At 47.6% G+C, this 25,091-nt stretch overlaps 10 protein-coding genes across 10 annotated transcripts; 4 read left to right on the top strand and 6 right to left on the bottom strand.

The window, feature by feature from the left end:
* Positions 1-482: 482 nt before the first annotated feature.
* N7483_010556 (actin-related protein 3) lies at positions 483-2,028 on the bottom strand (the record flags this gene model as incomplete). The annotated part of the gene is made up of 4 exons (XM_057093983.1): positions 483-1,382; positions 1,474-1,832; positions 1,908-1,930; positions 1,994-2,028. The coding sequence occupies 4 exons, from the start codon at positions 2,026-2,028 to the stop codon at positions 483-485; spliced, it is 1,317 nt and encodes a 438-aa protein (XP_056939954.1).
* Positions 2,029-2,957: 929 nt separating this feature from the next.
* Positions 2,958-4,580, top strand: N7483_010555 (threonine aspartase 1; the record flags this gene model as incomplete). Its single annotated transcript, XM_057093982.1, has 5 exons — positions 2,958-3,067; positions 3,131-3,330; positions 3,390-4,250; positions 4,304-4,413; positions 4,470-4,580. 5 exons carry the CDS (start codon positions 2,958-2,960, stop codon positions 4,578-4,580), a joined length of 1,392 nt encoding a protein of 463 aa, XP_056939953.1.
* Positions 4,581-5,293: 713 nt separating this feature from the next.
* Positions 5,294-6,491, bottom strand: N7483_010554 (TFIIH/NER complex subunit TFB4; the record flags this gene model as incomplete). Its single annotated transcript, XM_057093981.1, has 2 exons — positions 5,294-6,378; positions 6,446-6,491. 2 exons carry the CDS (start codon positions 6,489-6,491, stop codon positions 5,294-5,296), a joined length of 1,131 nt encoding a protein of 376 aa, XP_056939952.1.
* Positions 6,492-7,292: 801 nt separating this feature from the next.
* N7483_010553 (uncharacterized protein) lies at positions 7,293-8,329 on the top strand (the record flags this gene model as incomplete). Its single annotated transcript, XM_057093980.1, has 2 exons — positions 7,293-7,407; positions 7,479-8,329. 2 exons carry the CDS (start codon positions 7,293-7,295, stop codon positions 8,327-8,329), a joined length of 966 nt encoding a protein of 321 aa, XP_056939951.1.
* Positions 8,330-8,694: 365 nt separating this feature from the next.
* On the bottom strand, positions 8,695-10,009 carry N7483_010552 (NADP-dependent oxidoreductase; the record flags this gene model as incomplete). Its single annotated transcript, XM_057093979.1, has 5 exons — positions 8,695-9,179; positions 9,241-9,372; positions 9,426-9,593; positions 9,645-9,760; positions 9,834-10,009. 5 exons carry the CDS (start codon positions 10,007-10,009, stop codon positions 8,695-8,697), a joined length of 1,077 nt encoding a protein of 358 aa, XP_056939950.1.
* A 1,980-nt stretch (positions 10,010-11,989) lies between these two features.
* On the top strand, positions 11,990-14,581 carry N7483_010551 (UNC45-central domain-containing protein; the record flags this gene model as incomplete). Its single annotated transcript, XM_057093978.1, has 2 exons — positions 11,990-12,070; positions 12,149-14,581. 2 exons carry the CDS (start codon positions 11,990-11,992, stop codon positions 14,579-14,581), a joined length of 2,514 nt encoding a protein of 837 aa, XP_056939949.1.
* Positions 14,582-16,392: 1,811 nt separating this feature from the next.
* N7483_010550 (glycerophosphocholine phosphodiesterase) lies at positions 16,393-20,205 on the top strand (the record flags this gene model as incomplete). The annotated part of the gene is made up of 4 exons (XM_057093977.1): positions 16,393-16,528; positions 16,630-19,464; positions 19,526-19,926; positions 19,984-20,205. 4 exons carry the CDS (start codon positions 16,393-16,395, stop codon positions 20,203-20,205), a joined length of 3,594 nt encoding a protein of 1,197 aa, XP_056939948.1.
* Positions 20,206-21,351: 1,146 nt separating this feature from the next.
* Positions 21,352-23,559, bottom strand: N7483_010549 (ankyrin repeat domain-containing protein; the record flags this gene model as incomplete). Its single annotated transcript, XM_057093976.1, has 3 exons — positions 21,352-21,837; positions 22,086-22,681; positions 22,902-23,559. 3 exons carry the CDS (start codon positions 23,557-23,559, stop codon positions 21,352-21,354), a joined length of 1,740 nt encoding a protein of 579 aa, XP_056939947.1.
* A 24-nt stretch (positions 23,560-23,583) lies between these two features.
* N7483_010548 (uncharacterized protein) lies at positions 23,584-23,968 on the bottom strand (the record flags this gene model as incomplete). The annotated part of the gene is made up of 2 exons (XM_057093975.1): positions 23,584-23,752; positions 23,820-23,968. 2 exons carry the CDS (start codon positions 23,966-23,968, stop codon positions 23,584-23,586), a joined length of 318 nt encoding a protein of 105 aa, XP_056939946.1.
* Positions 23,969-24,037: 69 nt separating this feature from the next.
* N7483_010547 (uncharacterized protein) lies at positions 24,038-25,081 on the bottom strand (the record flags this gene model as incomplete). The annotated part of the gene is made up of 3 exons (XM_057093974.1): positions 24,038-24,123; positions 24,214-24,689; positions 24,735-25,081. The coding sequence occupies 3 exons, from the start codon at positions 25,079-25,081 to the stop codon at positions 24,038-24,040; spliced, it is 909 nt and encodes a 302-aa protein (XP_056939945.1).
* Positions 25,082-25,091: the final 10 nt, after the last annotated feature.

The following is a 25,091-nucleotide window of genomic DNA, read 5'->3' as shown; positions in this document are numbered from 1 at the left end:
ATGGAGGATTCAATATAATATCAAAAATAATGGTGACTTCGGAAACTGGCGCTCAAATAACTGCCCTTCTATTCGCAATCCTAGTTCAATGTTGACATGTACCATAATTCAAGCTTTATTGTAATACCCGCGGCTTCTCTATACTGGTGGCCTTCAAATGATTTGGAAGATATATTGAAATTGCATTTTTCTCATACGCTTGTGAAGAGCTATCAAGATAAACATTTGAAGTAGTGGAAAACAACCGCGAACGAAAATCGATCCTCCCTCTATCTACTCGGGAACCAGATGTAGCATGCTGAGGACCCAGCGCCATGCCGCCCGCTGAGGATGAGAAAAAGAGAGACGCAAGGGGGAGAGAAAACGTCAGGAAGAGCATGGAAGACACGGGAGAGAGAACTAGGGACTATGAACAAAGCGCGTCCAGCCATGCTGGCCAACGGGGGATACATGAGTAAACAGAGATTATCTTTGCAATGAGCTTATGAGCTTCCAGGCCCACCGAGCAAAGCAAATCTCCGCACAATACTAGGACCAATCTCATCGTACTCGGCCTTAGTGTGGCAGTAGCTTCGGAATTCAGGTGTCTGACCCAGCAAACTACCTCCAAACCACGGACCGTGTCGCTGGCGCTTGTGTGTGACGACTGCAACATCCAGACCACCAGAGCGGGCACCGCCACTACGAGCCTCGGATGCACGGATACGAGCATCGACCAGATGACGAATATCACGCTGTAAGCGGCGGCCGAAGTCTTTGTACAGAGTGGAACCACCAGACAGGACAATGTTCTTATAGAGACCTCTTCGAACGTCGATGGGCGAGGACTGGATGACGCCATCAACGACGTTGGGAAGCGGGGTCAGGAAGTCGGACGAGTAAATTTCAGGGTTGAAGAAGATCTCGGGGGCAAGGAAACGTTCGTAGCCGACGTCAATGGAGATACTGCGGCCGTTGGGGGAGGTGACAGTGTGCTTCAGGAAACGGTCGGGCTCACGATCGTAACGCGCAAACTCCTTAACAATATCCGGGCTCACATAACAGTACTCCTCCTTTACCTTCTCGGCGGTCTTCAGACTGCTGTCAGGCTCACCGCGGTCACGCAACAAGCTCTGGACGAAGTATGTAATGTCTCGACCGGCGATGGGAATACTCTTAATAGAAGATCCAATGACGTAGCCCTCGGCCACGGGAATAACGTGGGTGACACCATCACCAGAGTCGATAACTGTTCCGGTCAGGGATCGGTCCGTAACCTTGGATGAGGTCCATGAGGCGGCGAGAGCAAGCACAGCTTGGACGGCGATGTAAAGACCAGCGCAGTTGAAGGACTCGAACATGATCTCAGCGGTATTTTCACGGTTCTCAGGTGGGTTAAGTGGCTATAGGGTATAGACATTGATTAGTCTCATGTACTCCGCATTGACGTAAGCCTTTAGGGGGAAAAGGCTGCAAGATTATGATTGATCTTACCGGCTCAGTAAGGAGGAAGTAGTGATCTTCGGGCTCAACGCGGAGATACTTAAAGATGGAGTTGGACCAGAAACGTTCCATATGATCCCAGTTCTCAATCTGTCCATGTCGAATGGGGTAGTTCACACCGTATCCCGGACCATTGCCAGCAGCCAGAGCCTCGTCGCCAATGAAGAAGTCCAAATCCTCAGTACCACGCTTCGCAGACAGATGAGAACTACCTCCACCACCACCACTCAGGAAAGATGGTTTTGTCGCAACTGAGGGCCGCGCACCCGAGCTTCCAGCGCTACCGGCACCAGCCTTGGTTGCAATTGCTGTGGGAAAGACAAAGGAGGGGGCATCGTTACCGGCAAATCCTGAGAATGTGAATGTTAGTTAAAGCACCTTTTTTGAATGTTAATTTTGTACATGGTTTAGCGTGAACTACTTACCAAGCTTGGAGTAACCGGTACCGCTGAGGGGGAGGGAGGCTGGGTCAGCATTGAAGATTCAATTCTAGTGAAATGTGAGAACTCACTTGTCCATGACAACGGCAGGGGTTTGAGAGGCCATGGCGAATAAAGGATATCAAAGACCCGCAGTTAAATCTGTCGAGTATATCGGGGGTAGAAGGTGAAGTCAACCGTGGCGGAGCTCATAGGCAGACATGGAAGGCGGGGAGGCATGCTGACATAATTGGGGGTCAACGTCCACCACGACATCATGCACATATGTGTTGATTTTCTCTATTGAAACATAAGAAACATTTTTATATTGATTTCTCTTCGCCAATTTTGACCAATTTTCATGATAGAATATCTCTTGATATTTCTTAATCAAAACTGCTATCTCTAAGCACAATGAATTAAGGAAAGGGAAAGCAATGGGTTCCTATAAAAAATCTATGGATTCACACTAGGAAAGCGCAGAGCAGGTTCCCATCGTATCAAAGTACAGTGTAGTTGAACCTGGGTTTTCCAATCCTTAGCTTTCAATAACTTCATCAGTTATATTCTTCTCGTGCCTAGAACCCTATGACACTCTTTCTGAATATTCTTACTTATTGCCCATCAAGTGGTTTTAACTTCTGGCTTTTGGTATGTTGGACTTGTTTTCCAGAGTGCTGGCATTGGAGACAAAAGTTAACATACAGTTCAATGGGGTTGAACTTCCTAGGCTCAAGTACCACCACTCCTTTAATTCTTATCAGAGATTGAGACTCATTGTTATTCAAGTCTGAGGGGTATCATAGGTAGGCGACTCAGCGAGTCATCAGTATCAGATGACAGCCTGCCAAACGTCAAACGTCAAACGCCGAGAATTCTCACTGACTCGATTTCTTCAAGTCCTTCACCCAATCCTTTCGCAACGCACGCTGCAGCCATCTGACAAACTCTCTGCGTTCGAGATCACTCTCGTCGCTTGGTCAACGAACAGTAAGGCCCTTTGGATTTGAGACAGTAAATGTTGAAGGAAGTCAAGCTTACTCAAGAGCCACAGTCATGTTCAAAGCCAAAGCGATGGATGAAGACCTTTGCGCTGTGTTTGTCCATGCTGGGGCTGGATACCACAGCCGTGAAAATGAGAAGCGGCACCTACTGGTCTGCGAGATGTATGTTGTTCCTTCTTGACATATTGCATTACCACCGATTAGGGCTTTCTGACATGTTGACAGGGCTGCCGAAGCTGGAATGGAATTTCTTCGTCGTGGCGGAAATGCAGTTGATGCAGTGGAAACCGCGATCATGATGCTCGAGAATGCTCCCATTACCAACGCAGGATTTGGTAGCAATGTCAATGAGAAGGGCGTCGTCGAGTGCGATGCTTCTATTGTTGATCACTTTGGACGCAGCGGAGCCGTTGGAGCTGTTGCAAGTGAGTCTCCTGCAGCTGTAACCTCGCAGTATGGCATCTCTAATCTTTTATCTCCATAGATGTTCGAAACCCAATCCAGCTAGCACGCGTGGTTTATGAAAAGGCTCACCAATCCGCTGGCCTGTCACGAGTTCCTCCTAACTTCCTCTGTGGAGAAGGCGCCCAGGAATTCGCGTGGGATCACGGTATCATTCTCGTTCCGAACGAGGCAATGGTCGCGCCGATTGCAAACATTCGTTATCATAACTGGAAGCATGATATCAATCAGTGGAATCTCAGAAACCCGCCTACTGAGGCGGAGGCACGATTCCGATGGATGCGCCCCGCATCCCAGCCTGAACGCTATCCAGGTCTTCGAGACAGATTGGAGGCCGCACGACTGATTACGCCTGTCCAAATGCCATCTTCTCGCGGAGATGACGAGGAGGAGCCCATCGACGGATTGAACCGCAAGGACGAGACTACAGCCAATCGGGCGAACAGTTCAAACCATGGTCTCCATGATAACGATCGTACCCCACCTCCTGACTTCACTGATTTCAAAGACTCCAAGCCGAACAACCCGACTGATGGAGAAGACTGGATCACTGACACTGTTGGCGCAATTGTCGTGGACCAATTCGGCAACATCGCGGCTGGTTCCTCGTCCGGAGGCATTGGAATGAAGCATCGCGGTCGTATTGGCCCTGCAGCTCTGATCGGTATCGGTACTCATGTCCTTCCTATGGATCCCACCGATGCAAACGGCACTTCGGTAGCTGTTGTGGCTTCTGGAACTGGCGAACATATTGCTTCATCCTTCGCCGCAAGCACCTGTGCTCAGCGAATCTACTACAGTCAGCGGATGGGCAATGGCGGCATTTTCGAGGATGTTACTGAAGAGGAGGCCATTGCCGCGATGCTTCAGAACGAATTCTCTAGTATGTACTCACTGTCGCCTTTCAAAATAGTCGACGATACTGAGCAAATCTAGGTCATCCGGCAATTCTCAACAGCAATATTGACGGTTCCCTCGGACTGATGGCCGTGAAGAAAACTGAAGATGGCATTGGCCTCTATTTCGCTCATAACACTGAATCATTTGTAAGTAGTTTTCTCCTCTACATCTTCTGCTACCATACATCAGCTAACCAAGACAGGCCTTGGCTTCTTTCTCGAACAAAGACAAGAGACCTCAGTGTGTGATGTCGCGAAACCCAAACAAGGCCCCCGTTGCACTGGGAGGGTTGATGATCCGTCCAACTCAGTGAGCATCGTAGCGATATATGGACCTCTTCTTATCCTTTTCCTTTAATACTAATCAGGTATATGTCTAGTACAGTCCTGGGTCGGCAGGCTCGGAAGATGTGGCCATGTTTGAGCCGCAGCCAAAGCTGAGAGTTTACTTCTAAGCACCTAATTCATTTTGACTTCCCCAGGTGTTCTCGGTGATTTCCATCTTTCGACTTTTGCCTCGCAGTTTGTCTCCCCGAATTCCCCGGATGTGTCATTTCTTTCTGTGCTGCGGTTTCATTTGTGCTGCCAGTGTGTGTTCAGTACATACTAGTGAAGACCTTTTGCCCATCGGCGTTGGCGTTATGGCCATAAGACTGAGTGTTTTTCTTTTGTGGATTTTCTGTGGTATCTTTTCCTGACTCGAAGCATTATGCCTCTTCAGAAAGGCTTCTTTTGTTAAGCCAGAATGTGCTTTTGTCTTTTTTTTTTTGCAAAAGTGTTGAGTCACTGGCACTTGCTGCGTGTACCTTCATGCTTTGTTGATTCCCTAGAAGTACTACGATTATTCAATAAAATCGCGAGTTACATCATTGTTTTTCAGGTTACTGGAATGCCCCCAAGATCTCTACTAGTAGAATAATAAAGTCAGGCTGAAGCCTCGGCTCTCGATCCCCGCAAGAGTTAAGAGGGCAGAATCATGTTGATTTTCGTGTAGTGCAGAATAAACCTATCTAAAAGGCAATATATATCAAGGTCCAGGCGTGGGAGTAGACATGGGCGTCCCAGCCGTCGAAGCCTCATTGACTCGCTTCTTCCTTTTCTTCTTCCTTGGGAGAAGTGCTGGTTTAACACCCAAATCCCCCGGATCCAAAGGTGTACCACATGTTAAACAATGATTATCAAGTGGCAGGTCACAAAAAATACTCAAGCAAATCGAGCACACGTACCCAATATCCACGACCCGACGATGACAAAAGCAAGCGGCACGGAAATCCACATCCACCCGTGTAGGCAGTACAAGATGACGCCGGGATCTTTGATCCGGTAGGAACGCCATCATCAAATACTGGAGTAATCCGCGTGGCTCCGACAAGGCCATGTACACCCCCTTCGTAGCATCACAAGCCTGCTGCAAAAACACCGCGTCTCCACTGAGTTTACAAACATCGATGGGGATGTGAAGACGCTGACAGGCGAAAATGCTATTCATAACGGGGATGTACTGATGCGCCGAGTCGGTGGAACCACTAACGGATACGATCAGGATGCGGCTCTGTAACCGCTCGCTGTCATTATCGGCATATCGGTTTGATGAGCCTGGACCAGTACGTTTCCCGTTTCCTTCACCAGCTCCATCTTCTAGATCAGGACCGCCATGCTCGTCAGCCCAGGCGATTGTTCGTCGATTAATATTGCTCAATGCTAGTGTTAGGGCACCGGCTAACATGGTTGACGTATTTCCTTGGATATCATCGCCACCTGTAGGCTCGAGCAATTCTTTCAAGTTCCGGGTGACTTGTTCCTCGACTAGTCGAAAAGGTCGATATTTATTTGTCTGAGTTATGGATGGTCCGCCGTTCGGGGTATTCATCGAGACATCGCCGTCCTGATCTAGAGACTCGCTCTTCTGGCCAGAAACGGGGTACAGCCATGCTGCTTTTTGGGTATGTGATGCGACGACTGCCACTTCATTGGCGTAGTTGCAGGCTAAGTGAGCATTGATGAAGACGAGGAGGTTTGCGACGGCCTTGGCGAGTGGGAGAGAGCCTTCGAGAGCTTTCCAGGCGTGTGGATTTGTGTCGAGAATAATGGTTAGGAGAGATGGAGCGAGCTCTAAATATTCAAAAGAAACCGAACTTAGTTTATGCGACAGATTCTTGTTGAGAATGTATGGACTGACCGGTGGCTCCTAGCTCGTAATGCTCGGATGCATCAACGGAATTCATGGTGCTGAGCTGATCAGTGGTGGAGGTTCATGGCGAGGTAACCGCGGTCGAGAATACACTCGATGACAAGCCTCAGCTTTGATAAGGCTATCTGAATCGAGGATTAGATCAAGACGCCAGCTGCATGAAAATGACCGAATTCAATTCAAGGTCAAGTCGGAGAACAAAGACGAAGCTCCGCGATAAGGGTCACGAGGTGATAACCGTGATAGTCTGCGATTGGTCAACTGGTCATGCAGCTGCAGAAACACATCTACATATTGTACTCCGTAGTATGTGGACTGTTATCTCTATTTCTTACTGGGAAATGATAATGATTCGGAATTGAGCTCTTAATTTCCAAAGTTGAGATTTCATTTCCCTAGACTTGCTCAAATATGTGGAATTGAGAAGACTTTAAAGGTTCTGAGCAAGCATTGGAACCGTAGATGAATACAGTCTCTATCTCAGGCATCTATTCCTTCTCGCAGCTTTTGATTGAGAGTGGAATAAACCTATACTGATCCATGGAACAAAGGAGATTGGCGGATTGTGCTTCACCGGGTCGAATCTAAAATTAAAAGTGTGGCGATGCCCTAAAAAGGAACTGCCGAGGCACACGCGTACTAGTAATACTAAGCTTTTGGCCTTTGCCATTTTTGCAATATAGAGCGGATCCTGTTGTCATTGATCGCCGCAATCGGGATGACAGTTACACCGAATCATTTTATAAGTATTTTCAGAGTTGCATTGAATTTACTCAGCGAACCCGTGGACCTTCTGAGAAGCCTTCAACTCTCCTATTCAACTCCTATCTTAAACATGGCGGCATTCGCCACAGCCCTCGTCAACCCCTGTAACTACATCGGTGGAATTAGCTTCAATCCGGACAATGATATTCAAGATCTGACAGGAAAAACTATTCTGATAACCGGAGGTAAGTGTGAGGGGAAATTTCCCGAATCTCTTCACATCTGCACATGTCTAACAGGTGCCCGGCACATACAGGAAATGCTGGACTAGGCAAGGAGACAACTCTCCAACTGGCCAAACACAACCCTGAGAAAATTTTCCTCTGTGCCCGCACAGAGTCCAAAGCCCAAGATGCAATTCAATCAATTCAAGCAGCAATCTCGACCAAGGTTGACATTACTTGGATTCCCTTGGACTTGACATCCAGGGTATCCATCCAAAAGGCCACCGAGTCCTTCCATGCTCAATCTCAAAGACTGGATATTCTCATCCTGAACGCAGGAATCATGGCTACGCCGCCAGGAGAGACTGATCTGGGCCATGAGATTCAACTAGGCACGAACCACACCGGCCATTTCCTTCTGACCAAGCTTCTGCTCCCAACGCTACTCAAGACAGCTGAAGAACCGAACTCCGACGTGCGGGTTGTTTCTTTAGCGTCAGTTGGTCACAATCTTGCACCGAGCTTCAGTACTTTTCTGGACCAGGAAAAGCTGAAGAAGGTCAATACGAATGCCCGGTATGGTGCGTCCAAGGCTGCAAATATTCTCTTTGCCGCTGAGCTTAGTCGACGGTACCCATCGATCACATCTGTGTCAGTTCATCCGGGAATCATTCTGACAGATCTGTACAATTCAATCGGTCAGAGGACGCCATTTTTCTCGGTCACCTCCAAGCCGATGCTGCTTTTTGGGTCTTCTATTCCTCAAGGCGCATATAATTCTTTATGGGCTGCTGCTGGTGCAAAGAAGGAGGATATTGTCAATGGTGCATATTATGTTCCTGTAGGAAACTGGAAGCGTGATAATAAGTATGCTTCCAGCGCGGACATGGGCAAGCAGTTGTGGGATTGGACGGAGATGGAGTTAGCAAAAGCTAATTTGTGATTGGGGCTATTTCAGGATTCAATGTTTGGAGATAATGTATGATTTGAGTAGTCAGTGATCTGGGCTAATTTAATTGAGCTTCATTTAATTCAACTGCCAGTGATGTTGAAAATTTTGTTTAGATTGATTTACCACACTATATGCAGTGCATCAAGTTTCAAATGTTGAATCATTCCAAGGTTCATCAAGTTGAATTTGATTAGTACGATGTTCAAGTAATTGAATGTGAAGATAAAAATAATTTTTCGTTTCGGTGCTAGTACTAGATACTAGCCCGCGGGTTATTGATACTGGCAACGAATAGGACTCAAATAGAAAAGGATTCTTTTTAGTAGTTCAAGTTCAAGTTGGACGTGCTCAATCACTCAAGTGCTCTCGGATCCAGCGACACTAATAACCAGCTTTCCAAGACCACCCTTTCCGTCATAAACAACTTGACATGCTGCTCGTACCGAGTCCAAATCACGAAGCTGAACGTTGGTACCTACCACTGTCTTCAATTTTCCATCTTCAATATACCCTCTGAGTTCATCCAGGTCATTGCCGCTAGAGTCAAGGATCATGTACTCATATTTAACCCCATACCGCCCGGCTCTGAAGTTATGAATACAGTCGAACATGTTGAGAAGAAGCCGGACATGGAATGCAATTGTGGGATTGTCCCGCATTCTCATCAAAGAAGAGCTCTGCATTACTGTTGCTGAGGGAGTAGTCGAAACTGACACAATATGGCCTGTCTTTCGCTTCATGAGACAGAGGTACGGCATCGAAACACCCGCTGTGTCGAAGAGAAAGTCGACAGATCCTTTCGGAATGACATCTCTTGGATCGGTCTTGGTATAGTCGATGACTGGAAAATGTCAGTTCACGCATGCACATAATTGAGATAACAATATAATGTGACTTCCTACCTTGGTCGACTGTTCCTTTACCCAGAAGCTCATCCACTTTCGGGATTTTCGAAGTTGACACAGTGGTGATGACTTTGCCTGCTTTGAACACATGCTTTGCTAGTTGACACCCAAAGACTCCTGTACCACTCACTGTGAACTGATTAGTAGATAATCGCTTGGTCAATGAGACGAGGCATACATACAGCCAGCAGGGACGAATACAGTCTTCCCAGTTAGATCGCCATATTTCCGAAGGGCCTGAAGAGCAGTCATCGCTGCCAGCGGGACGGACGCCGCTTCTTCAAAGGACATGGAAGGGGGCTTGAGCCCAATTTGACTCTCCGGGCATACCACATACTCGCTACAAGATCCTGGTGACAATCAGTACAAGGAAACAATGGTGGACTTCATATGTCTCGTACCTCGATGAGTCTCGGGCAATCGGATATAGACCGCATCTTCAGCCTTGACCCGAGTCACCTTCGAGCCTACTTCTGTGACAACACCAGCTACATCGTAGCCGATTTTGAATGGGAAACTGTTTCTTTTGTTAATTATGATTTCGGATAATCGCGCGTCTCCATGGCTCATTGATTCATGTGACTTCTTACCTGTCCCCAACTACAATCTTCAGACCTCCTCCCGCTCTTTTGACATCAATCGGGTTGATACTCGCAGCATGAACTTTAACAATGACTTCATTCGGGGTCTCGATCTTGGGTTTTGGTAATTCAGAGAGCTGATATTCCGATGGCTTGGAATAAGATGGGATATTAAGAGACAACATCTTAAATTTGGGGAGTCAAAACCTCCAAGTTCCAATAGGAAATTTTCCTGTTCTGAATACCAAACGTTGATGTTTGGGTTCAGTGCGCAGTATAAATAGCTTGCGGAAGCTTCAATTGAGTCAGTTAGTGCAAATGTCCGAGGTAAAATCCTTGAAGTCGGTTGATTTCCCAGGGCTGTTAAGCGACAGTTGAGCTTGAAGAAGCTTCGAACATACTAGATGAAAGTGGAGAAAAGAAGGTGGAGAAAATTGGAGAAATAAAAGATGAGGATGAGGTGTCATTGGTCAGGTGATTGGAAAATTAATGGGTCTCTTAATTCCTCGGAGCAATGGTCAAGCCGATCAACCATCTCTAGTATGGTAGTTTGTCCGTACACCGTGGGATTCCCAGGTGGGAGACATAAACTATGCTTACCAATGATTATTTCTGTCTATGAGCTAAATGTAGTCATCAAGTCTATAAATTAGTAATTCTCCAGTTGAAAACTGGTTCAAGGACTGTTTGTACGTAACCAGACTAATCCGAGGCATACTCCCCGTGCATAGAGACAACTTGAATCAATCATGATTCGTTCATGCACATTATTCTTCAGGAATAACAGGAAGGAACCACAATCCTGAAATGTCCTGAAAGGATAAACTGAAGAATATTTCGATCTGCAAACTACATAGTACATATACAGCAGCTATGCTTTAGCGGCATTATGCGGATAAACCTCTTGTTGGACATGGGAAAGGTGCATAACATGAGCGGAACTAACACCCGCGGAATTTCGGAATTTCTACATCACACAAGTATCAAGGTGCTTTTGCAAGTAATCTGAACTTGTAACTAGTGTTGGAATATTTACACATCGACTCCAGTCAGCCATATTGTTTTAGGCTTGTATATAATTAATTTGAGAAGGGGTATATACTCCAGATGAATGGCTATACTGTCAAGGTTCAATATTCCAATCTTCCAACATTTGAAAGTTAACGAGTACATAGTAGGTATGTACTCAGTACTAGTTCTACTCCGTACCACTAGTACTCAGTTCATATGCCCAGAATAATTTCTAGAGCTATTTGGCCAAGTCAAATAAAATGGAAGCTATCGTTCTATAACTTCTATTCACGGCGACTTAGCTCCGAGCCCCTATCTTAAGCTCTCCCTGCAATAATTAAAGTCGGTATCCGGAGCCAAGTCCTTCCACTAGTCAGGTTCCATTTGACCTATCAGCATAAGTGGAGAGTGCCAGCGCGTACATATGGAGACAGAGAACTGGATCAATGATACTATGATCCTCGAATCAGAGTCGTGAAAGGCCAAGGTGTCCCACATACTCGGCGCTCACGGACGCGCCATGTATACCGCGTTAGACTCATCCTGTTGGGGGAAACCTTTCATTCCGTGCACGTACGTTTTTTTTTGGATTCTGGAGTACTCCGTAGATAGATTATACCGAAAAGCTATTAATTTCATTCAAGACTAAGCTGACCTATGATCAGCAACGTGATGGGGTCGAGAGTTGTGGTTGGTCTTATCAGAGATGATTGATAATGGGGATTGGGTGAGAGAAACCGATACGTGAGGGGCCTTGGTTGGATGCTCCATACTAGTAATACACAAGTATTGGCTGGGCAATGCACATCTCCTCTTCATTGCAAGCTTCCAAGAGCCTCTATATGCTTTTTATCTGGGTTTCTGGGTTTTTGTATTTTTGTCTCATCATTTCTTTTTCTTCTTTCTTACATGTGTACGTGGCATCGAATATTTAAGAGATCAGATAAAAAGGGACACTTATCTCTCTTTACTTTGGCTCCTCCCCTCTCTCTCCGCCTTCTATTCTACACCCCTCACTCCCGCTGTCCCGCTCCCCGAAAAAAAAAAGTGTTAGATCTTTTTTTTCTTGGAATCTTTTTTTTCCACACCCTTTGAAACTCTTACCCGGTTCTTTATCCTTTATTCGCAGCGTGCTGCTCATCAGCAACCCTGCAATGGTTTCAGCAACGGGCGAAGATCGCGCTGTTCACCTGGCACGGGAGGCTGTTGAGCTGGTGGATGCTGGCCACCGCGAGGTATGTACCAATGCATCTTTCTCCGATAAAATAGGACCAAAGAGGGGAAAACAATCCAATTCTAACATACAGTCTTAGGCGGCATCCCGGAATCTACGCGAAGCACTCTCCCTCGCCTCCGACAACCCCGAAGTGAAAGCGGCTTTCCTCAAAATTCAACAAGAGGAACAAAATGGTCACCAATTACTGGATCTCTGTCGACGTTACACGAGTCTCCGGGATGAGTCCGCCGGAAAGGAAGCGGCTGTTTATCTTCGCACAGATGGCTTGAAGCCTCCAGAGGATGTTGCACTGGAGTCCATGAAACTTTTATTGGGACAACGGGCTCATGGTCTCTCGGAGCTTCAAGACGAGATTATCTCCGGTTTGGTTCGACACAGTGCGAGTGTCCGCCAGTATTTCTCCAATCAGCTGCAGGTTTCCGTGACTACATTCTTCGATGAGATCTATGATCGAGGTGATGGGGCAGCAGTCTGTCTGGACACCGTGGTTCTAGACCCCACTGTGTGGCCTTCGGAACAAACACGGGCACACTGTGAAAGTGAGCTGTTTCAATTATTCCTGGCGAAGTTGATGGAGTCGGGCCATGACATGGATGGCCGATCACTGAAAGGCATCGCTCGGTTACTCGCAGTCGACGCCGGGCGGCTTCAACATTTAGTGGACGACGAAGGATTCGAGGTTATCTTGACCTCTCTGGATAATCGTCTGCCTCTGGAATGGCGTAGTCAGGCTACTTTGGCCACAGCGAAATACCTGGAAGCTGCAAAGGACCTGGGCGAAAAACAATTTTCAGCTATCATCGCCTCCATGATCGCTAAAGGCCGTCTGGATGATGTCGTCATCGCTTTCTCTGCTGTTTCTGCCATTTTCCCCGTGGCTCCCGCCGCCGCAGCAAACGTCTTCTTATCTGATGCTTTCATGAACTCGTTGACCCCATTGGCAACTCGAGATGCGAAGCGCAAGAGAGTAGAGCTCGCCGTGCTCGAACTACTGAATGCCGCATGCATCAACCGGCCTTGTCGGGAAGCGATATCGAAAAGCTTCTCCGAATGGCTATCACACACCCTTACCAATGGAAGTGATGAGGGTTCTGAGTTAGCGGCTGTGATCCTCGCGAAGATCCGAGCCTCAGAGGCAGTCCAGCCCTCTGCGGAAAACGGTAAGACCCAGGTGGAAGACAGTGGGGTTTCTGATCTGGTTCAACGGTTCAAGGGACTGATGTCTGAATCTAAGATTACGAACATCTCTCACGCTATTGAGGGACTAGCCTACTCGTCCGTCAAGGCCTCCATCAAAGAGCAATTGGCTCAAGATTCTTTATTCCTGCGCGATCTGATTACGGCGTTGAACCAGCACCTTACCGACTCCTCTATCCTGTACGGGGGCTTGATGATAATTCTAAATCTCACGAAATTTCTCCCTAACCTGTCCGATGAGCAAAAGAAGATGTCTCAGTTGAAGGATTACGCAGACGCGTCTGCTGGAAAGGCTCGAGCTGCTCAAGATCCCCGCGAGGAGGAAGAGGCGGTACTCATTCGATGTGGTGCCGTTATCGATGCAGGAGTCATGGCACTCCTGGTCGACTGTGGCCGACTCGCGATGCCCTCCGTTCATGACCTCACAGCCCAGATACTCTTGGCATTGGCTCGGCGCCAGAAGTCACGGGGTGTCTTGGCTCAGCAAGGTGCGGTCAAGCTGCTTCTCGGGTTGGCCATCTCGAAGCAGGGTGATTCAATTGTGGTTACTGAGACAACTCACAACGCGTCTCATGCCTTGGCTCGCATCCTTGTCTCAGTCGATCCATCCCATGTGTTCCCATCTTCCGGATTTCCTCAAGTGACATCCGCTGTACGCCCATTACTGTCTCTCCTCACCTCACCCGAGAACGCTGCTTTCTCCACCGATCAGCCTCGTGATCTGCTTTCAGTCTTTGAAAGTCTGCTTGCCCTTACCAACCTTGCTTCCTATCCCCACGATGAGACCCCCGCCGAACTCACCGTTCGAGAGGGCTGGCCCGCCATCGAAGAACTACTCTTGTCCAGTAACCCTCGTGTGCAGCGGGCTGCGTGCGAGCTAGTCTGCAATTTGATGACCTGCGAATCTGGCATTGTCAAATTTGCCGATGGCTCTAAGCGTGCTGCTCAGAGGCTACACATTATGCTCGCCCTCACTGATGCTGATGACGCCGCGACTCGACGTGCAGCTGGTGGCGCGATTGCCATGCTGACGAAGTACGATGCGTCCATCGCAGCTGTGCTGGAACGGCCGCGCGGAGTCGAACTACTTTTGGGACTATGCCAAGAAGACGATGATGCCCTCCTCCACCGTGGAGCGGTGTGCGTGCACAACCTGACCTGCGCCTCTGGTGACATCGGAGCGCGCGCCAAGGAAGCTGTCCGAGCCGCGGGTGGTATCGAGATTCTGACTACATGCATCAAGAAAACATCGAACCCGGCTGTACTACAGGCTGCTGTGGAGGCATTGAAGCCATTGGTCGAGCAGAAGTAGACGTCTTGACTTGCATTTCTCTACATTGTTATTTTTTTATCCTATTCGGAGCAAGGCGAACTGCGTTGCTATTTCCTTGAGATGTTTCAAGAGAGCCCAGAGGATTTTCAATGGGATTCGGGGAACCTGGAGTTGGCTTGGTTTCTTTTATATTGGGTTGCCTAGTATTGCTTACTGGGACCTTTTTTTCATGCCCCCTTATGAGTACGTTGACCGGTTGAGCGAGCTGAGTCTTATGTCTTTTTTTTTTCAATGCCTTTTCATGTTTATCTACATCACATTCTGGACTTCGGACAATTTGGCTTTGGCGTTTATGTTTATTTAATTCTTGCCCTGGAATGGCGCAAAAAGATTTATGATTTTGCATCGGGTATTTGCTACAACAATAGAGAATGGAATTTAGCTAGGGATTATTTTGATCATAAAGTGTGGAGTACTCCGCATTCATTTATTTTTCACTAGTTGACTATATAATATGGAGTACTAGAAATACCTAGTAATAACTAATAATAGGTTCAAGTTCACGCTATGTACCTACCAATTCTCAATAATGTATACTGTGCAACCGTATGATTTGTTAGGTCGAAAAAGTCATTTGGGCAGGAATGGGCAGATGGGCAGATCCCCCCCCAAAATCTCATTCTGTTTCCCCTCTTTCTTTTTTCTTTTTCACCTTTCTTATTTTTGATATCTCTCCAGCATTTATGGATGATTCCTTTTACCGGTGTCATGCTGTGGTATGCAAGTCAATCTATTTCCGGGTGATAAGAATTGACTCGGATACTCCTATTGGCCCACATAGATTTATCGCTGTCCTTAACCATTGAATATTAAGACTTTTGTCGCCGAACGAATGTGGTGGCGCACTACGGAGTATAGTCATAAGATTCAAATGACCGTTCAAAGGCATTTTTCCTGACTCTCTCTATCTTCAATGATTGGTTTTAAAAGGTCCCGGCTGGAATCCCGGATCCGAAGCTTTTAATTAAGCCCTGGAGCCATGGAGATAGGTGCCGAGGATGTGTACCCTCAGCTTCAAGTTGATATGTTCAGGAGAGTCACGAGGTCATGCAGAATGATACAGTAAGGAGAAACTTTGGACTTTGAAATTCCCAACAATAATTAGACTAACAATAAACTACAGATTGATAGTCACATGGTTTAATTCAACATTCATCCTTTATCCCTTATCCCTTAGTTTTATAGGACCATGACGTCTGAGCTATAAGTAACCCACCTGCGGAACCATGGGGTCAAGCCCCGCGGATCGACAAATCATCGCTCTTAGAACACGCACACCTCTGGCTCGTTCGACCAGAAAGGACCCTTCTTTTCCCTTGTTTTGACCCTCGTGGGCGTCTACTGTCTTTTGGTTCGGAGCTACTCAATCCCTGTTTGACTGTTTTGCTTGGTTTGATCATTTTGATCGACCTTTTTTTGCCCTTCACCGCTTCAATCCTCGATTTCCGGGTAAAGAAAAGAAGAGGTACAGTTCTCGCCAATTCTCCTGGAGCTTTGATTTGCTCTATCGTCCCTGACTTATCCCGAATTTTATTTTTCTTGTCCCTTTCCTTTCCTCATGGCGCCATTGATTCTTCTCTGCGTGCGTCCGCTCACCTGAACCTTCCGTTTTAATCTCCAGGTTGGACCGTTCTAAGCATCGACTCTCCCCTTTCTATATTGCGGTGGTGGATTCGGGTGCCTCGGGTGGCAAATTACAGACCGCAATTCTCAAAGAGGATTCAGGGTGGAAACCCGAGATCATCTTTTGGTGAAAATATTCCAACAGAAGGCAGATCAAACTACTCAACATGAAGTTTGGACGCAATCTGCCCCAGTTCACCGTTCCGGAGTGGAGCGCCTCCTACATCAAGTACAAAGCATTGAAGAAGCTCATTAAGTCTGCCGCGGAGCAGGTGAAAGCAGGACAAGAGGCGGACTTGGCTGGTAAGCGCGATCCCTTGATCGCCTCGAATCTCTCTTTGCATTACTCGTGCAGCCTTCTAACCATGATGCGCTTTTCCCTTGCGCCTTGCTTGGTGGTATAGGTTTCTTCTATTCTCTCGACCGAAATGTCGAAGATGTCGATTACTTCTACAACAAGAAATATGCCGAATATGCACGTCGATTGAAACTGCTGGAGGAACGTTACGGGTATTCCATGGAAGGTGTCCATCCATTGGAGCCCGAGGATCGACATGACCTCCGCGAGGCCCTTCTGGACCTTCGCTACCACCTACGCCGCTTACAATGGTACGGAGAAGTCAACCGCCGTGGATTCGTTAAGATCACCAAGAAGCTGGACAAAAAGGTGGGGGCACAGGCACAGAAGCGGTACTTGGAGACCAAGGTTGATCCGACCCCATTTGCCTCGAACGCACGTGCGATCAAGTCACAGGAGCGTATCAATGCTTGGATGGCTGTTATTACCGACCAGTCGAAGGCGGAGGAGAAACTGGCTGATGATGCAAGCTCGACACATTCGGCTCTTTCGCTGAAGCGCGGTGCTACTCGGCCTTATCTCAACCTTCCTTCCAGTGTGCTCACCGCAGTTGATGATGCCTTGAGGAATGACGATAATCATATGATGTTGGAATTGCTTGAGACTCTGAGAGCCGCGGCCGATGATGCCGGTGAGGGAATTTACCTCAGGGTCCTCAAGACTCTGATCCAGCGCGCCATTTTGCACCGCTCGCGGACTTGCTTGAGTGAGCTTGTTAAACGAGTTGATAGCCTGGAGGAGGACGATGATATCAATCGCCGTAACTGCCTCCATCGCCTCGTCATCTCTATTGGCCGGGAACAGCCTACCAACGATTCCGAGCCGGCTGCATCAATGGTGCTGGACTTCCCTCCGGAAACTTCGCGTTTCATTACCCCGGCGGCTCCACCCACTTTGCAGCCCCCGCGTTCCATAGTGAAGGAGGAGCATATGCCCCAGCAGCTAGGCCGGGATGACTCGGCTGTGGCTATCCTGCAATATTTGCTGGATGAGCTTCACCCGAACCAGCGTGAGGCGCTGATGGCAAAGGATCTCTCCGGCCGCACTCCCTTGCATTATGCGGCGCAGTATGGTTTCAAGGTTGTCTGTGAAGTGATCATTGAACACCTCAAAGCGTGGGAAATGTTTGATGTGAGCGAAGGGATCGATGGAACTCTCTGGCAAGACAATGATGGATGGGCACCATTGCATCTCAGTGTCGTCGGTGGTCATCCTAAGACCACTCGGTGTCTCCTAGAAGCGGAGAATAACCAGGATCTCGATGCTGGCAAGGATCAGATTCGCAAACAGATCTCCAAGTCCAGTGCGGTGTTGGCTCTAGCAACCAAGGCCAATTTTGTGGATATTGTCCGGCTTTTGGTTGATGCCGGTGTTGATATCAACTACCAAGATGAGCAGGGCGAGACTGCATTGCATGTCGCGGCCCGCTTTGGACACGACGAGTGTGCTCGTATCCTGCTGGAAGGCACTGACTTCCAAAAGGCGAACACAGAGCTGGCGGAGAACACCTATGCCTGGACTCCCCTGTTCATCGCATGCGTTGACGGTAATCTGAATGTGGCCAAGCTTCTTATCGAGGCTGGGGCGGATTTGGAGCGGTTTGACTCGTCTGGATGGACTGCAAAGGAACATGCCGCGCTGCGTGGACACCTGGATATCGCACGGTGTTTAGCTGAAGTGAGCCCTGGTCCTCCCGCAGTTGAGACTGTCCCTCCTGTCCCTTCATACAGTCCAGCTCCGTCATCGTCATCATCTTCTCCGCCTGCCCAGTGGTCTATGGCTGATCGTCGTTCGAATACCCCAGGACCTACCTCGGGAAGTTCTGGACAACGGAACACTGAGCCTATTAAGACATTTGGACATCGGTATCTCACAGATGAGACTATGATCCTGGTCAGTCTTGGAACCATGGACATGCGCAAGCCCTTGGAGACGGTTAACCTGGACCGCATCCCCATGGAGAACGCGCATGCAACTCAGCTGGATACCGCTCTGTCTCTTGTTGTCACCGCCAGCGGTGCGCATGGAGAGCCGGAGGTGATCGATCTTCCTGTTCAGGATAACATCTCCACAGAGCCAATTGTCTTCCACACGACTGATCCTAGCAAAGTCCGTCTGCTTTTTGATCTTGTTCCAACTTATGCGGGCTCCAAGGATCAGATTGTCGGCCGTGGTGTTGCGCTTCTCTCTAGCATCAAGCCTACGGTGGGATCTCAGCGTATCAACCTGAAGGGTGACTCTACTGTCCCCATCGTTGCTGCGAATACCCTGGACGTCATTGGATCTGTCACTTTCAATTTTCTTGTCATTACCCCCTTCAAGCACCCTAAAATGTCAATCACTGGGAATCAGACCTACTGGCGGTCCATGAGTTCCACTATGGTAATTGGTCATCGTGGTCTCGGTAAAAACATGGCTAGTCGCAAATCTCTGCAACTGGGCGAGAATACTATTCAGTCATTCATTGCCGCTGCTAATTTGGGTGCTTCTTACGTTGAGTTTGATGTGCAGCTGACCAAAGATCATGTTCCTGTCATTTACCACGATTTCCTAGTCAGCGAGACGGGAATTGATGCCCCTGTACACACCTTGACCCTCGATCAATTCTTGCAATTGGGCAAGGGACGTCACCGAAGTGTTCTACCCGATGGCGTGGATCTCCACGGGGACGCAGGTCTTGTTCCCCGTCAGCGTTCCATGTCCGTCGGTGGGTCTGAGTACGATCCCGCCGAGCTGACTGAGAAGATCAAGCATACTCGTGACTTCAAAAAGAAGGGATTCAAGGGTAACACGCGTGGAGAGCACATTCAAGCCCCATTCGCTACACTCGAAGAGCTTTTCAAGAAGATTCCAACACCCGTTGGATTTAATATCGAACTCAGTGAGTTTTAACCGCCTTTTAAAGAACAGCTACATTTCGTCGATCTAACCATGATCGCCAGAGTACCCCATGCTCCATGAGAGCGAGGAAGAAGAGATGGATACGTACGCCGTTGAGTTGAACTCCTTCGTGGACACGGTTCTCACAAAGGTCTATGACCTAGGCCGTGGTCGTGATGTGCTCTTCTCCAGCTTCAACCCTGATATCTGTCTCTTGCTCTCCTTCAAGCAGCCATCGATCCCTGTGCTCTTCCTGACTGATGCTGGTGCTTCTCCTGTTGGTGATATCCGGGCTAGCAGTCTTCAAGAGGCGGTTCGATTCGCTTCGAGATGGAACCTCCTAGGCATTGTCAGCCAAGCCGAACCACTTGTTTTGTGCCCTCGTCTGGTGCGCATTGTCAAAGAATCCGGTCTTGTATGTGTGTCCTACGGAGCTCTTAACAATGATGGTGCTAGTGTTGACGTAAGTAAAATTTCTGTCTTGCTAAATGATCGACTCATAACTAACAGTTCTTCACAGTACCAAGTTGCTGAAGGTATCGATGCAGTCATCGTCGACTCTGTTCTTGGTATCACCAACGGTCTAATTCAGCGCCAAAACAAGGGCGAGCGTACCCCTGGTCCTTCGCCCAACCCCCTTCCTGTTGGTGACCAGGCAGCCGACTCGGCCAGAGGCGCTATTCGAGTACCCATTTTGGAAAACACGAAAATCGTCTCCGGTCTGGGTCTGAACGGAAATTAGAAACTAGACATTCAACCCTTCACCCTTTGAATTGGGCGCCATATGATTGCACTTTTGACTACATACATTACTGCATCCATGTCCATAGTTGCATCGGCTTGTGCCGACTTCAACAGCAAATATCCGAAACTCTCATTCACCCTACTGAAGAGCTACCTCTCAGCCCTCTTATATCTTCAATTTTGTATTGGTATTCTGTAATCATGTCAGTGATTTCTGACTGATTGACTTCAAATTTCAAGTTTCTCCTGCAATGGCTCTTCCGAAAAAGACCAACACCAGGATCTAGAAATCATATTCGTTCAGTGATAATGGATTTGAACCTGAAGCTTATACAGACATACCTCATGGTTCGTGCTGTTATTAGCGATCTGTGAATAAGACCCACCGGGTACGGGGGCCTATGATGTTTGATCATTTGAGAGCTCCAGGGCTCACATCGGTAATAACACGGTCTGTCAGCTAGTAGTGGGATAGTCCAAACCACCATAGTCAAGGACTTACCTTTCCAAACTACCATCGAGTGGCGATTGGAGTTGTTTTTGAGGGCGTTTCGTTTTCTGGTTGAATAGTATTGCCGGAAAATTTTGAGCCCAACGCATTGGCTTCGACTTCAGTGAAAGATATCAAAATTTCATCGCACTAAAAGATGAAGATGGTCGGTACATAATGTTAAGGTTAAGCACTTATGCCCAGGGCTAGCCCAATGATTTCTCGAGCCCACACGGCAGCTATCCCAGGAAAACAAAGACCGTGCACATCGGATGAGAATGCACATGTGCGGCTGAAAGGAAAAAGAGGCAATTTCATAATCTGAGATTACGACTCACTTCCCAGATCGAAAGATGTCATGCCTTTAAGTCCACTATTCGATCAAATTACGCCTCAAGGCCAACTCTCGGTCTGGAAAAGCCAGAAGACGTGAATGAGAGAGGCTATGCTGTACACAAAGTGGTCCGTAGCCATCTATTTCAATACAAACATGAAGGTAGCTTTGTGTACCTTGTAAAATAAGGCCCTATTATTCGAGGCACATATTCCTGTACTCCTATTCGCGTTTAGCAATATGTTCCTTTTAATCTTCTGCCATCAAAAATATGGGATTGTAAACTATAGCTAATTTTTACGTTTTCACTCTCCGTCTATTCAATATTCCAGAGATTTGTCGTTGTCGTCGAGACAATGATCGCTTAGACCAGCGAACGGTAACAGCATCCTCACTATGCTAGAGTGGGAATTATCCCTCGCGCATCGCAATGCTGTTCTTCCCTTTGTATCAACCACAGAAGCATCGGTTACCTTCAGCAGGTAGGCAGTCACTTTCTCAAACCCGGATTCCGCATAATAATGCATTGCTGTCTGACCGTAGGTGTCGAGTGTATTTGGGTCACTTCTCTTGTCAACGAGTAATGCGACCATGTCCTTTTCACCTCGCTCACCAGCCCAATGGAGAGCGATTTTTCTGAAATCGCGTCCTCGGATATTGACATCAACCCCGTTCTTGGCAAGCATCCTGACAGCAGACCAAGCGTTTGCCTGAGCAAGGTCGGCGAGGTCTCCACCGAGGGTTGATAGGTACTTGCCTTCATCGGTGAGCGCCACAAGGTAGTCTTTCATATCCAGGCGCGGAGACTGTGAGTAAGCCAATACAGCGATATGAATTGCTGTTTCGCCTTGACTGTTCGTCAAAGTGTGATCAGCGCCCGCGCTGACAAGAATTTCGATCATTTCCAGCCATTCCCCTTCTCATGTGGCCACGTGGAGAGCCGTATCTCCATCAAAATTTGTCAAATTGATATGGGCACCTGGAGACAAAAGAAGCCTCAGCTTCTCCAAGTCACCTTTTATCACAGCCATATGAAGGGGAGTATTCCAATCACCGTCATTCTCAAATTGACATCCGCCCCGGCAGTGATGAGGTACCATAAAACTTCTAGCCCTCCTTTGTCTGATTTTAAAGCCCTGTGAACAGACGTCTTGCCAACCTTGTCTTGCAGGTTGAGATCCGCACCAGCAATAACAAGCTCTTGTACCAAGAATAGTTGCCCTAGATCTGCAGCTAGATGAAGAGCTGTGTCCTGAGATTTCTGGGCAAGGACATTTGCATCGGCACCCGAATCCAAGATTTGTGTTGCCACCAACTCTTGCTTGTCCAGGAGTGACAGGAGGAGTAGAGGATCTCTCTGTGCGGAGCTGATCATATTGAAGTAGGCGTTGGCCTTGTCATCATCTAATTGGTCGTTGACGACCCTGGCTTCCTGATAGAATGCTTTATCGACTGATAACAAAAACTCGAGCATTTTCTTGGTGATAAGTGCGCGTCGCAAAGCCATCTCCAAGGCAAAGCGAGTCTCCATTGCATCGATTTGCTTCATTTTGCCAAGTAATGCGCAAAAGACTTGGAGTTTCTTTGCTTCAGGAAGCCCCTGATCCAAGGCCACGCTGAACAAAGCCATGCTCCACGACTTAGTGAAAGCTGGAAGAAAAATGAGCATGTCAACCCATCGATAAGTACTTCCATCATTGAATGATGGAAATGATCGGATTGCCCTTGGAGGCCCAGGGGGGAAAGAGCGGGTTTCCATCCTCGTCAAGCACAGGAACAAGGCATAGTGCTTGTGTTTCAGTGTCCAAGCTACCTCCTGTTCATCTCGTTCAAGAGAGACTGAGAGTTCTTTGACAAATTCGTCCGTTACTGAATGCCCATCGCCACCTTCTGGGGTGAGTTGGAGTGATATGTCCCAAGGCCGGTTTAAAGGCAGGGACCTCAAGACACTTGCAGAAGAGAAGCCACATTTTCCGGTCATCTATCTCTAACTCTTTCAAATGAAGCCACCAGTTATCCTTTGCATAAACAAGAAATGCATCATTCTGCATCGCGTCTGTTGTAACATGTTTAAGTGACTGCAAAGCAGCTCTCTCAATCTCGCGAACTTTTACACCTGGCGAACGCCCCTTCCGGGACAACAGCAATTTTCGTGCCATTCTATTGACTCGCAAGCTGTCAGGATAGATGGAAGGTGTGCCCAAATCAAGGAGATGGAAAACTTCTTTCTCGACTTTCGCGATTTGTCGACTGAAGTTTGCGAAATTCAAGTACGTCATACACAGATAGCCAAAGTGCTCATCGATACGTTGAGCGTCGAAATTGGCGGCTTCCCTATGCTCTGTGTGAAACAGATGATCTTCCACACTCTGATGAACATAATGGACAGTATGCTCTTCATCATCGATGAATGTTAATCCTAAAAATTCGCGGATAACTCGATTCATGTTGCTTGGCAGTCGCTTGGTATCTAGAAACTTATCGCTGAGAGAGACGCTTAAAGCTTCTTTGTACTCTTCAATAGTCATTGGGCGCTTCACAACGCCACAGTATCAGAGTAAGTCCATTGCCAGATGAGAAACATTGCTTTGCTTAATTCGGTGAATCTTTGAGTCAAAAAGCTCAGCCAGGCCACGTGGAAGGCGTTTCAACGCGTCCAGTATGTCTTCATCACAGTTCTGCTCACACAACTCTCTGATACATAGACCGGCCCAGAAAAACCTAAGTGATATCCAATTAGACTATCTTCAAATGTTTAGCTCAAGCACTTAGTATCTGATTCACTTACACTCCCTGTGCGTGGTCTTGTATAACATCTACTATCGTTGTGATGATTTCTGGATCTCCGAGAACCAACATATCCTTTTCTAGACAATCATCCAAGGTGGCAATGATATATCTCTCCAGATCGAGGGTAAGCTTCCCTTCATCAATCATAATGTGATGCTATGGTGTGGCCCATCTAAACAAATCCTCCTCCAGGCCAGGACGACCTGCACAGATGATCTACAATGTCAACGTTCCAGCATTTCCCTGAAGGATTTTTTCCAGAGCCCAAGCAATCTCCCGAATTTGAGTCGGCTCACACTTATCTAGGCCATCAATTATAATATAGTAATTCCCTTCCGTGGCCAATCTAGAGAGGAGGAATTGAATGATTTAATTGGTATCCAAACTCTAACTCCCATTCTGCATGGAAAGCAGGTCTTCGTGACTACTTGCCTCAATTACAGAATGAAGTAACTGACCACATAGGCTACCAAAGATATTTCTAGCCAAAAGGGATTGCTCATTTTCTGTTTGACAGAAGAAATGCGCCACAGAATCATTATCACGGCGGGACAAATGGAGAAAGGGTACCACATTAGACATCAGGACAGTCTTTCCCATACCCATCGTTCCTGTACACCAAAGGATCGATGTGGCAGGAGTAGTATGCCATTTAATAAGAGCGTCTTCATGTAGCAACCAATCGGCAGTTGAATGGACCCGCTGCTTGACAATCCGTTTCCACGGTTGGATATGATCAACAGGGCACAGGCCCTGTTGAATTTTGATCTTTAGGGCCGCGGCTTCTCGTCTCATCTTATTGATCTGCCACTGCCTCGCCACTTCCTGTTGGTGAGCCAAACCTGTGAGGAGCTTTGAGGCAAATGATCTGAACGAAGCATTTTCCTTGCTCTCCTCTTTACCCGCCTGTCACAATGCAATATTGATCTGTAAGCCTATCAGCTCCCTATATTTGCCAATGCGATCCAAAAATGGGCTGAATTCGGTCTCAAAAGGAGTCCAAATCGCCGAGATGGCTTGCATGGGTGATTTCCGGCGAGACACTTCAATAACCTTACTACATAGCTCAATTATGCCAGCATAGTATTCACACAATGACTGCTGAAGACCGAGATGTCCAGGGTAAAGCTGACCAAGCTCCCGGTAGGTAGGGCTCACCTGGCCAATGTCTTTGATCATATTGGTAACTTTGTTGAAATAAGAGGCAACATTGCTTGCCACGGTCATGTCAGTTCTAATCCCACCCCAGATCAAAGCCATCACCTGCGGA

This window comes from Penicillium malachiteum (assembly GCF_028827825.1).
Source record: "Penicillium malachiteum strain IBT 17515 chromosome Unknown utg000005l:1.0-9002435.0:326005.0-9005861.0, whole genome shotgun sequence".
Taxonomy (NCBI): Eukaryota; Fungi; Ascomycota; class Eurotiomycetes; order Eurotiales; family Aspergillaceae; genus Penicillium; species Penicillium malachiteum.
This window is presented reverse-complemented; position numbering and strand designations above follow the sequence as displayed.